Genomic DNA, 13,397 nt, shown 5'->3' with positions numbered 1-13,397 from the left:
TTTATTTATTAACTGTCTTTATGAAGGCAGTGTACATCAATTAGGGCTGGGGCTAGATAAATGGAGGCACAGGTGAGGAACGTACAGGGGACATCAGAGAGAGAGAGAGAGAGAGAGAAAAAAAAAAAAAAAGTGGAGTAGAGGACTCCGGACCTGCTTCCAAGGCTCCTACTTAGAGTAGGAATAGGAAGCCTTTCATCCCCACCTCCTTCTAGACAACAGTAGAACACAGTGGTTTTTTTTACAAATGTCATAAAGTAAAAAAGGAAAGTTTCACCATTTACAGCCATCATGTGCTTAAACTTAAAACCAATTACTGTACCTCACACTGAGGCCTGAATATATAGGCAGGGCATACAGGAAGTTTGATTCTGTGCTCCAGCCTTTAATTTAACTGCTTGTTTGGTAGCTCATTCTGTGAGGATTTCTGTTAATAAGGTGCCCCTTCATTGTGAGATAAGCCCCTCCCTCTCCACTCAGGAGTGTCAAGTGGCTCCCACTTTACACAAAAGGCTAATCCGGGCCGGGTTTTGTCCTATTGCATGCAGTAACTTGTAGCTATCTGATATTCTTAAGAAAAGCAGAAACTTCATCTCCTCACAGAGAAAGGGGTAAAACCCAGAATGGATCAGCTGGCACTAGAAAGAAAAGCATAGTCAAAAAACAGGTCTCTTGTATACTATTTCAATTGTTTTGTTTTGGGGGGTTTTTAAATTGAGGTGGTGTCAACGTCAGGTGGGCCCGGGAAAAGCAAAGGACCATGGGATGGCCTGATAACATATTGTACCATACACAGTGTTGCTTTTTTACAGAACTGTTGTGTGTGTTTATATAAAAATGTGATGCTGGCCTCTTTTCCTTTGAGTGCCTGCATTCACTCTTTTTGCCTTTAATATACAGCAGTGGTTTCAGCTGCAGAGAGAGCAAACTGTTGCATGTGCCAAAAGGGAGAAGAACAGGAAATGTAAACAAGCTTATCGTACCAAAATAGACAAATTTTCATAAAAGAGGAGGCAGGTCATGTCAGTTTCCTTTAAATCCGACAGAAGGATTTAAAAAAAAAAAAAAAAAAAATCCATCCTGCAATGGCTCCTCAATGTGTGCCCTCAGGGCTTTAGAAACACTGAGTCAAGGGCAGAAAATTAACTCCACTCAAGAATATAGCCTAGTCCAGATGGCTATCTGCCAGCTCTATGGGTTGCGAACAGATCAAGCAGGAATATGCCACCAGCTAAATGATACCTGGGGTCATTTCTAAAAGCCAAACCATACAGCCATTTCACAGCTCCTGAGTGGCAGGAACTGGACAGTAAAAGGAGAGCAGATGTCATAAATATTGCAAGAGGACTGATGAGCATGTAATTCTGTTCCCTAACCTGGGAACAGTGACACTTCTCTAAGCAGTGACAGAGGTGCTGCCATTCTCAGCCTAATCTGCATTTCTAGGGCCAAGGTTTGATCCAGTATCCACAATCTGGACAACAAGCTTCAGAGTTCCCAGTTTCTGCAGTTGCCAGGTCTCTGTGGAACCTGGACCAGTTTCTTATTGCCTGTTGCTCTGTCTAGTACAAGACCTCATAAACTCTAGTCCTCAAGACTTTTCACCAGCTCTAGTTTTCAGACAATGCATAATGAGTATTCATGCGCTTTCTTTGTACACAGGTTCTAAGGAACAATCCTTAGAAACCCTGCCCCTAATCTGGCCTATCCTAATTAATATTATTCATAATAAATTATAACAGAAGTGCTATTTCCTTCCTCCTGGCTCTGAAAGCTGTGATGAATATCCACTTCAGAAGTGGCTGCAGTTACTTTTGGAATTCTGTTTTGAAGAAAAGCATTTTTTTTTCAGCGGACCTTTGGGGGTCCTGTTGTCAGGATAGGGGTATAGGGCTAATCTAGTGGAAATATGAGATGTGGTTATGGTGTGCTTTTGTATGATTGCAATAGGGTTGTTTTGTTTTGTTTTTTTAAATGATATGATTGAGCTCTTTTCACTTTGATGCTAGATTTTATAATTTTTTTGTTGTAAACTGTTTTAAGTCTTAAAGGTAAGTGGTATATTAAAATTTTAGATAAAAACAAACAGACACACAGGGCTCCTTTTACTAAGCTGCGCTAGCGGTTTTACCGCACGCGCTACACGCTAACGCCTCCATAGAGTTGGCATTAGTATTTTCCATGTAGCACGGGGGTTAGCGCACGCTAAAAACGCTAGCGCAGCTTAGTAAAAAGAGCCCATCATTTCAAAGGAGTCAAAGGTCAAAAGGATTTAAATGGCCAGAAGAGGCTTCTGGCCATTTAAATCATGTGTCCGGAGCTAACTGAACATGTTCGCCAACACTTAAGCAGATGGTGATATTGAATATACCAGTAAGAGCCAGATTCTATATAGCAGTGTTTCTCAACTTGGTCCTGGAGTACCCCTTTGCCAGTCAGGTTTTCAGAATATCCACAATGAATATGCATATTTGCATACACTGCCTCCATTATATGCAAATTTATTTCATGCATATTCATTGTGGATATCCTGAAAATCTGACTGGCAAAGGGGTACTCCAGAACCGAGTTGAGAAACACTGCAATAAAATACACCTAAACAAGCCTACATTATCAATCAACCACTAGGCGTCCTTTATAAAATCCTGCCTAATGGTGCCTAGGCATTCTAGAGCATTGTTTCTCAACTCGGTCCTGGAGTACCCCGTTGCCAGTCAGGTTTTCAGGATGTCCACAATGAATATGCATGAAAGAAATGTGCATATAATGGAGGCAGTGTATGCAAATCAAGTTTATGAATATTCATTGTGGATATTCTTAAAACCTGACTGGCAAAGAGGTACTCCAGGACCGAGTTGAGAAATACTGTTCTAGAGGAAGGCATCAGTATGTTAGGCCAGGATTAACTCGGATGCCTAAGTCAACCAAGCCTATTCTCTATCCCTAATTACCCCTACTTTTCAGGGGACATGTCCTCTTTTCACATGTAAATTTGAGGCTACAACTTATCCAGAATATGTAGGTCCTGTGTCATACTATCGGGTGAATTGCCGTCTCTCACTATATTGCATAGTTTGGCATCATCAGCGAATAACGTTATCTTACCTTGAAGCCCATATTCATAGGGGACCTAACTCAGGAGCTTCAAGGTAAGATAACGTTATTCGCTGATGATGCCACACTATGCAATATAGTGAGAGACGGCAATTCACCCGATAGTATGACACAGGACCTACATTTGTTGGAGCTTTGGTCCTTGACCTGGCAGCTGGGCTTCAACGCTAAGAAATGCAAGATCATGCACAACTTACACCTTGAATGGTGAGACCTTAGCTATAACTTCAACAGAATGAGACTTGGGAGTGATCATCAGCGCAGACATGAAAACTGCTGATCATGTGAAGAAGGCTCCATCTAAGGCAAGAGAGTTGTTAGGTTGCATCTACAGGAGTTTCGTCAGCCGGAAGCCTGATGTCATAATGCCATTATACAGAACCATGGTGAGACCTCATTTGGAATACTGTGTGCAATTCTGGAGGCCACACTACCGAAAGATGTGCTGAGAGTAGAGTCGGTGCAAAGGATGGCCACCAGGATGGTCTCAGGGCTCAAGGATCTATCGTACGAGGAAAGGCTGAAAAATTTGCAGCTGTACTCACTCGAGGAACGTAGGGAGAGAGGAGACATGATCGAGACGTTTAAGTATATTACCGGCCATATCGAGATGGAAGAAGAGATTCTCTTTCTCAAAGGACCCTCAGCCACAAGAGGACATCCGCTCAAACTCAGGGGTGGGAAATTTCATGGCGACACCAAGAAATATTTCTTCACCGAGAGAGTGGTTGATCCTTGGAACGAGCTCCCGGTGCTGGTGATCGAGGCAAACAGCGTACAAGAATTTAAGAGCAAATGGGATGCCCATGTGGGATCCCTTAGAGGGTTAAGCCAAGGGAACCTGTCACCAGGAGTGGGATCCCTAGGATAGTAGACTTGGGGGTGGGTCAGTAGAGTGGGCAGACCTGATGGGCTATGGCCCTTATCTGCCGTCATCTTCTATGTTTCTATATTAAACATAAATATGATCATGTCACACCTTTACCAAGATCCCTTCACTGGCTTCCTGTTTACTGGAGGATCCAATTTAAATGTGCAGCTGTAATTTTCAAAATCCTATATGGTATTTTTTCTCCTTTGGTTCCTGTCTCATTTAATTCACAAGAAATCTCTAATTCTAGGAGCTCTCAGAAATATAAACTTGGAGCTCTCAGAAATATAAACTTGGCTTCCCCGCTGTTAAAGGAATCAAAACTATGGCCAATTTTTGTCAATCATTTTCTTTTTTATTCATAAAAGTTTGGAAGTACCGTCCTTCTATAATTAGAGTTCTCTCTCATCTGCCCACTTTTCGTAAAGTACTGAAGACATATTTATTTCAGAAATCTACTAATGATCCTTCTTTTTCAAATAATCAATCATAAAAGATAAAATTCTGGCCTAAAAGATATAGTTTCTGTTCTAATCTCCTGTATAATTTTATTAATATTTTGTTAACCGAGTCGAGCCCTCCTGTTGGGATGAATCAGTATAAAAAAAAAAATCAAAGATTAAATTGTGTCATTAGGTGTCGGAGGGTGTCTCGACTTAAGCATCGCTAAGCGTCACTCTGAGCTCCATGCAGAACTCTTAACTAGTTATTTGTTTAAAAAACTGTATCAATTAACTTCAATGGTGCAGCCAATCACCACACCATTTAAGTTAAAGCAATTTGAGTTGCATGCACTTTAGTTAGGTGTCATTAGGCATCTGCGATTAGGGTGCCTAACGGTGCCTCGTAATGTAAGTATCCGGTCCTTAGTACCTATGCCAAAACCAGATATTTTGTAAATGATCCAAATAAATAGGACTGCATAAAATACAGTCCTATATTTATCTAGCTTAACTTATCTGATTAAAAGCTGAATGTCACACTTGGGGGTATCAGATGTCTGTGAAAACCCAGACATGTCCTCTTTTTATAGAATTGCCCGGTGCCCCGGGAGGGAGGGGGGGGGAATTTCCAAAACATGAAAGTTTGTCCGGGTTTTGGAAGACCCCGAGCTCAGGGCTGCATCTGGATGACCTCCAAGGATGTGTGGATGAGATGTGACATCACCATGTCACATCCGTGTATGCTCGGAGGCCCTCCAAATGGGGCTCCATGCTCGGGGAAGAAGAGACTCAAGCGAAGAAAATCTCCCAAGCCCCAAGGCGGAAACTGAGATGAGAGGGAGAGACCACCTGTAGAGAGGAGGAAGTAAATGCCACTCAAAATAAAATCGGTGTTAAAGTGAAATTTTCAAATATATTAAATATTTGAGAGAGCCCTCAGTCAGGCTGTGTGACTGAGGGCTCTCTCAAATATTTAATATATTTGAAAATTTCACTTTAACACCGATTTTATTTTGAGTGGCATTTACTTTCTCCTCTCTACAGGTAGTCTCTCCCTCTCATCTCAGTTTCCGCCTTGGGGCTTGGGAGATTTTCTTCGCTTGAGTTTACTCCTTCTCCCATTTTTTTGGGTTTATTTAGGATTCAGGGAAGAAGAGATGACATTTGGGGTGCAGCGGGGCTGAGTGGGGCAGGGCTGGGGACAGAATGGGGCAGGACCACACGTCTTTTTCACGGATGAAATCTGGTAACCTTAAATCATACTTTTTTTAATGTCTTTATTTATATTTTAGAAAAATAAACAAAGTAAAAGCAGTCAAGGGAAAAAAAAGAGCATGAAAAACGACACCAGCCAAATATACACACAACTTTGCAGTACAATGCCAACCCTCACAGAGATGAAAAAAAAAACCCCTCTCCAGGGCCAACAGGAGAACCAAATACAAAATATGATCAGGCTATAGGATCATAAAGAACCAGCATGCCAAGTCAAATAAGAATCCCAAGTCTTATGAAAAGAAACAAGACGCCCTGATTTGAGTGCTGTCAATTTTGACATCAGACATATATAATCCAATTTAGCAAAAACTTGCTCAACCGGTGGCACTGTAGGTTTTTTTCCACCATCTAGCCAATAAAAGCTTGGTTGCCACAAACATATGCTTGGCAAAAGTAGATGCTGGTTTAGAAACTCCAGGACGTCTCGCATGTAGCAAACAATAGTCCATTTGCAAAGGGTAGGCCAGTTGCAGAACAGAATTCAAAGAAGTAAGCACAGAGGACCAATACAGTAGCACATTAGGACAGTCCCACCAAATATGAAGAAATGTTCACAATTTCGCCAACAAAGCTCAGAACAGCTGGGAAACATCTTAGAAAGGTGAGCCAGGGTAATATACCACTGATAAAAAAAAAAATTCTTATAACCATTTGCCATTAAGGAAGCTGATATGGAAACTTTAGAGATGTTTGAGTGTGTAGCACAGGGTGTGGGTTCAAATCCCTCGCTGCTCCTAGTGACTCTGGGCAAGGCACTTAATCCCCTCATTGCCCCAGGTACTCTAGATAGAGTTTGAGCCCACTGGGACAGAGAGGGAAATATGATAAAGTACCTGAATGTAAACCACTTAGGATATAAGTGGTAAATAAATATATTTTTAAAAAAAAACAGAGGGCCAAGGGTTCCCAGGGACTTGAGCTCATTTGCTTCTCCCAATGGGAGATATGCCACTGGACAGGATTACTTTGCACCAACAGGGCTTGATAGAGCGTACTAATACCTCCCCTACCAGCCCCTGTACGAGTGGCCCTCTCCATCTGTGTTTCTGTAAGCTCCAATTCCTCCTGACCCTTACACGTTATAAAACCTCGTAATTGATCATACTGAAAAAGATCTTGAGAAATAATACCATACTCATTAACAAGATCGACAAAGGAAAGCATAGCTCCCCCCCCAACCATACTTGGTTAAGAGTATGAAAAGAGAGTTTAGCCCAATTAAGAAAGGTCCTATAATGTTGTTTAGGGGAAAAGTCAGGGAGAAACGAAATAGGAAGTATTTTCTTCTTTCTGATATCAGGAAACAACTTAATGCGTTGTTTAATTCAAGAGGCCAAAGGTATTCTCATAAAAATATTAAGATCGGTAAAAACTGGCGTAATCTATCAAGAGGGAGCCAAGGCAAGGCCCAGAGAGGAATAAATATTTATTTATTCATTCATTCATTTTTATAGCCCATCCTCCCCAGGATCCCAGAACGGGTTCCAAGGATACATACACAAAGTCAGGAACAGAGATATATACATTACAGAGTCAATAACATGCTACGGGATCAAAACACAACGTTATAGAATCAATAACAAAACTTATAGAGAATGTGACTAAGAACACATGCTTTGCAGAATCTAAGAAAATAAATCATAGAGTCACGAATGGATATTAACATATCTGCAGTGAACGGTAGAAGAACTGGTTAGCAGGAACAGGTGTTTTGAGGCAAGGTCTGTCAAAGTTTGAGACCAGAATGGATCCCGTCCATGAAAAGAAGCATCTTTACTGCTTTCCAGAAGGTCAGTAGGTTCTCAATTGCCCTAATGGCAGGAGGGAGTCAATTCCATAATTTAGGTATGCTATAGGAATACGATTGCGTTCGGGCTGTCTCCTGGTGGAGGCTGTTTGCTGGAGGGTTGGAAAGGACCTTCCTTCTATAATTGGAGTTCTCTCTCATCTACCCACTTTTCATAAAGTACTGAAGACATATTTATTTCAGAAATTTACTAATGATCCTTCTTTTTCAAATAATCAATCATAAAAAATAAAATTCTGGCCTAAAAGATATAGTTTCCGTTCTAATCTCCTGTATAATTTTATTAATATTTTGTTAACCGAGTCGAGCCCTCCTGTTGGGATGAATCGGTATAAAAAAAATCAAAGATTAGATTAGGTGTCATTAAGCGTCTGAGGGTGTCTCGACTTAAGCATCGCTAGGCGTCACTCTGAATTCCATGCAGAACTCTTAACTAGTTATTTGTTTACAAAATGTATCAATTAACTTCAATGGTGCAGCCAATTACCACACCATTTAAGTTAATGAAAGCAATTTGAGTTGCATGCACTTTTTAGTTAGGTGTCATTAGGCATCTGCGATTAGGGTGCCTAACGGTGCCTCGTAATGTAAGTGTCCTTTACAGAATCTGGTCCTTAGTGCCTATGCCAAAACCAGATATTTTGTAAATGATCCAAATAAATAGGAGTGTGTGGCGCAGTGGTTAAAGCTACAGGTCAGCACCCTGGGGTTGTGGGTTCCCATTGCAAATGGAGGGACCGCTGGATAGATTTATCTGCCCGCTGAAAGGGGAAACAGGACTTTTAAAGCCTGCGCCTCAGAGTCTGACAAATTAATGTGTAGAATTTCAGATTTACTGAAATTGATCTGAAATCCAGACACCAAATCAAAGGCATCCGAGAGAATAGATGAGCTAGAAAGACTGTTGAGGGTTACTCAACATCAATAAGATATCGTCGGCATACAATGAGATACGATGGTCAATAGGGCCTGAATCCTTATGCCCATAATTCCAGTAGAGAACCGAATGACATGTGCCAAAAGGCTCAATAGAGAGGGCAAATAAAAGGGGATAACCCTGCTGAGTACCCCTAAGAAGCTCAAAGAGTTCAGTGTACCAACCATTAATTTGTAACTATGCTAAAGAATGATATAAAGAGACTGGCATTTCGGAGTCTTTCTGCATTGGATTCAATGTGCTGCAACACTGCTAACATAAACGACCATTGGACCCTACCGAAGGCCTTCTCTGCATCAAAGGATAAAACCAAAGAGGGGATATGCTAAGTGCGTCCTCTCTCTATAAGATGTAGTATACATCTAATATTACCAAAAGTAGTTCGGCCCACAATAAACCTCGTTTGGTCAGGATGCATCACAGCCGGCAATATTTTTTTTAAAGTCTAACCATCAAAATCTTAGTATAAATCTTAAAATCAATACCCAGTAAAGAAATGAAGTGATAAGATCCAGAAAATTTAGGATCCCTACCCAGTTGGACAAATGAATAACTGCTGCCTGTCACCATGAACGTGACAATTTGGACTTTTTCTCCACACTGTTGAACACCCTGACCAGAAGAGGAACCAGCCACTTACTAAAACTTTTATAAAACTGACCTGTGAACCCATCCATCCCAGGTGCTTTAGCATTAAGTAAATCTTTAATAGCCCACAAAACCTCTTGTGCTGTAATGGGTTGATGGGGTAATGACAGGAAGTTGTAAAGTTGAAAGAAAAGTAGAAATCATGTCATCTGTAGGAGGAGATTTGAGGGTATAAAGCTGCTGATAATATTATAGAAGCTCCCACTGAATAAAAGAAATATCCGTGTGTATGCTACCCTCTGTATCAGTACGAGCCGATACAAAATTCTGCTCACGACGCTTCCACAGTTTGAGCTCAAAGTCAACTAGTACAGTTATCAAATTCAAAAATGTACTTGATTTGTTCTAATAAGCTGTTTCGCAATGTCTGCAAGTTCCAACTCTTAATTGGAGTCTAACCGTATGAAGCTGTTCCTGCAGATCCCCTTGATCCCTAGGATCCATACAAGACAAATCTAAAGAAGCCAGTCGCGCCCTAAGCTGACTTTCCTTTTCCCGCCTTACTTTGGTAACAAGGGCCTGCAGGGCAATAAAATGATCCCACATCACTACTTTCAAAGTCTTCCACAAAATAAAGGGAGAAATCTCAGGTGTGTCATTAAGCTGCAATAAAAATCACACAAGCCAGACTCCAACTGAGCTAAACAGGAGGGCTCCACCAAAAGTGAGTCATTAAGACGCCAACATCTAGAACCTAAAACCCGAAGCTCTCAAGACAAGACCAAAAGAACCACATATTAGCTTGAATAGAAACCTCCAACACCAGCCCCAGTAACGCGGGACTGCCCCAGTAACGCAGGAACACTCAGCTAGTAATCAATTCTAGAATAGGTTTTATGTTTAGAAGAATGATAAGTGAAATCTTTAAGACCCGTATGAAGCACACGCCACAGATCAACCAGCCCCCACTGATTCAAAAAACTATGCAACTGAACCATATCAGCCAGAGCAGAATTTTCCAAAAGAGGATCTATAGTTAAATTAAAATCCCCCTCCACACACAATAAGTGTATCAGACAAATTCTCCACCAAAACTTGGGATATCTGAGCAAAAAACAAACAAACCCCTGAGCTAAATTAGGTGTGTAAATGTTCAAAAAAGTATAAACATTATGATACAGTTGAAGCTGAAGCAAAAGATAACGACCCTCCCTATCACACACCTTACAATGAATCTGCCAAGACAAATTGTTAGATAATAAAATACCTTCCCCCTGGGTCTTCACATAAGTCTGTTAGATGCCAAAAAGGCTGGCAAATAATGCTTATGAAAGAGTACCTTTTCATGCCTAGGAAGTAAATGAGTTCCCTGAATAAAAAACACCATCGGCCTTCAGCTGAGCCGCCTAAATAACAGCTGTGCTTCATTGATACTTTCAGACCCCCAAAATTAATAGATAAGAAATGAAGTTCACCCATAACCCATATGAAATACAAAAAGCAGAAGAAACCTTAGCCCTAGGGAAAACAAATAAACAAAAATGTAACAATAAAAATAAATCCCCCACACCCCTCCAACCACCCCCCAGTCACAGTATACAACAATCATGATGGGCAAGTACACCAAGACAACCAGTGCATCTTAAAAATAAAAAGAGGGGAGGACACCCCAGGCAGGACCTGGTGTATACCCTTGCACTACCAAGCAGCTGATATTGCAGTGACAATTGCTAACACTGAAAAACTGAAAATCACCAGCATCAGGTAGGTTCAGGAGGCGACAATTGAGTTCTAGAAGCTTTGCAAGACGCACCTTCCCAAGACACCCACTGCCACTGCAAGGGTATCGCATTGCAAGGGTATCTCACTGCTGTTCAATTCCAGCCAAGATTCAGTCTTAGAAGAGGAAGCAGAGACATCCAGATATAAACCTTGAGCATCTTCCATTGTACGCACTTTATGGAGCTTCCTATTCAAATAAAAAATAAGTGCAAACAGATATTGCCATTTATACTTGATACATCTGCCCCACCAAATAATGAGTGTAAGGTTTTAACTCTCCCTTCTTCTGCAGCGTGACTGAAACCAAGTCTTGATAAATTTGAATAGGGTAAGTATCCTATTCAAAAGAGTCCTTTTTGCATGCCTCAGATATAATCAGTTCCTTCAGCTTGAAGTTGGTAAAACAAGCCACAATATCACGTGGGACATTAGGCCACTGACGTGCAAAAGTCCGCTCAATACCAAAAGCTTCAGGAGACAGAGGCCTTGAGGTATCAGCCAACAGGGATCTCACCAGCCTCTGAACTATCAATTCACAGTCAGTATAATCAGGCAATTCAGGAAGGCCCTGAAAATGAAGATTATGCCTTCGGGACCTATTTGAGGTCTTCAATTTTATCTAAAAGGTAGGTATCTGTAGACTTGCAGTCAGCGAATCACAATGTTCCTCCAATCTAGTCTCGGTCTCCATTACTCTGCTGCCAAGCTCCTTAATCTCTCACCTTAAATCAGCAGAAAGGATGGTAAGCTCAGAGCGAACTGCTTTAAGATCAGATTTAATTTCCTCCAGGATCTGGCAAAAATCCAGCAAAGGATCGGTCGCAACCATCGGAACATTATTGGCAACCACATCTCGCTGAGGTCCTGCAAAACACGCTGCATGCTCCATCACCATTTTATCCCCAACACGTGACAGGGAAGAGGGAGAGCGATAAGCAAATTCAGCCAAATCCTTTTGAGTTGCAGAGCCACTGGGCATAATATTGAGAAGTCCACCCTTTCCAGCAACTGATGCGCCACAGAAAAATCGCTGGTAACATGTTTAAAATGCTATTAATCGCCAAATGCACGCTAGGGCCAACAGAGCTCAAGACCTAAGCAACCATCTTGAGCGGTGACATCACGGTCCCCCAACCCTAGTACACACTTAGCTGGATAACATTTATTCAGTTATGAATATCCAAGGATACTGCCCAGCAGTGGCCAAAAAAAAAAACCACACTGACCACTGCTGGCTGTATATTAACCCCAAAGTTATTAGTGCTTGTAATTGGTTTAAACACTGCCAGCAGTCCTGGAGCTCACTCCGTTCCAATTGTATTCTAGCTCCAGTCTTCGTTTGGTTTTAATGGGCTAACGACAGCTCGAAAGTCTGGCTGAGTTTTAGGAAATCTTGAGACTAAGTGCATCAGCATGAGTAAGAATACAAAAACGTTTCTGCTACCACATCCCTGTCCAAGAAAATGAGTACTTCCTCCTCCCTGTCCACATACTCCAAGTATTTAGAACCCACTAGGATGAAGGGGGAGTGGCAAGAGGAGTGTCTCAATAAAAAGACAGAGACTATGCAGAGGAAACTGGGATGCCTTTTTATATACACTATGGAAATGCATCTAGCAGGCTGGAGAGAAAAGCAAGAAAATCCAGAGTTAAGCAATGTGCTGGTAGTGCAGTCTGAGGCAACCAAAGCACTAATAGATGGGATGGATGCCTTGAAACTGTCTGCTGCTTATGATTTTGGCTCTGGGTCAACACTGTGCTCATGAATCAGGCTGGGCCAAAAGCTATACAAGGAGCCCTAGTGTTAGGTGACCTAACTTCCACCGTATAAGATTTTAGTCTAGGAAGCCAAGTTGTCTGTGGTCCCTAGGTTTGGCTTGCTAGTCAGCCTTTAATCCCCAGTCTGGTCACCTATATGGTTCCTGTTTCAAGAACGAGCTTGACAATGTGATCTTTCATTATAGCCATGTTTGCTGAGAGAGGAAAGGGATGGGAAAACTGAGTAGGATTGAGAGAGAGGAAATGCATAACTCACATTCATAGAAAAGGATCGCTTTTGTTCAGGGGCAGACTCATTTTCCGGACCTTTGGAGACAGAAGAGTCATAGGTTTTCGACCTGTGAAAAAAAAAAAAAAGAAAAATAGGAACATGCTTGTGATATAATTGCAACAAAGTAGTAAAGCTTCTAAACTTCATGTGAACCCTGTAGGTTCATGAAAGCAAATCAGCCATATTCCACATACAAGCACGAACCTACAGGGGAACTGGGATATGGGGAACGAAAGAGAAGAGAAAGGAAAAACAGGGAGCCTGGCCAAGAAGGGGGAAACAGAAATATAGGAGCCAACATCTCAAAATGATTGGCAGTGCTAAACCCAATGGAAATCATCTCTCCCTGAAGACTATCAAGGAATTTGCTCAATATTGGGTGTTCAAGCACCCATAGAATTGACTCCTATAGAAGTCAGGAAAAGCATAAGAGGAAGGTCAGGAGAAACGGGAAGCATGTGGGGGAGAGTAAGGAATTGGAAGATGATATGTTATGTTAAGTTAACAGGTGTTCTGTTCCATCTTTA

General features: G+C 41.5%; 1 protein-coding gene across 1 annotated transcript in view; it reads right to left on the bottom strand.

The window, feature by feature from the left end:
* Window positions 1-13,397, bottom strand: part of LOC117366167 (GRAM domain-containing protein 2B-like) — a 65,915-nt gene that overhangs the window by 34,914 nt on the left and 17,604 nt on the right. The window contains exon 3 of the mRNA XM_033957341.1: window positions 12,856-12,937. Coding sequence (XP_033813232.1) covers window positions 12,856-12,937 — 82 coding nt within the window. The remainder of the gene's footprint in view (window positions 1-12,855; window positions 12,938-13,397) is intronic.

Source organism: Geotrypetes seraphini, chromosome 8 (assembly GCF_902459505.1).
Source record: "Geotrypetes seraphini chromosome 8, aGeoSer1.1, whole genome shotgun sequence".
Classification (NCBI taxonomy): Eukaryota; Metazoa; Chordata; class Amphibia; order Gymnophiona; family Dermophiidae; genus Geotrypetes; species Geotrypetes seraphini.
Note: the sequence above shows the minus strand (reverse complement) of the source record. Positions and strands in the feature narration are given on the sequence as shown.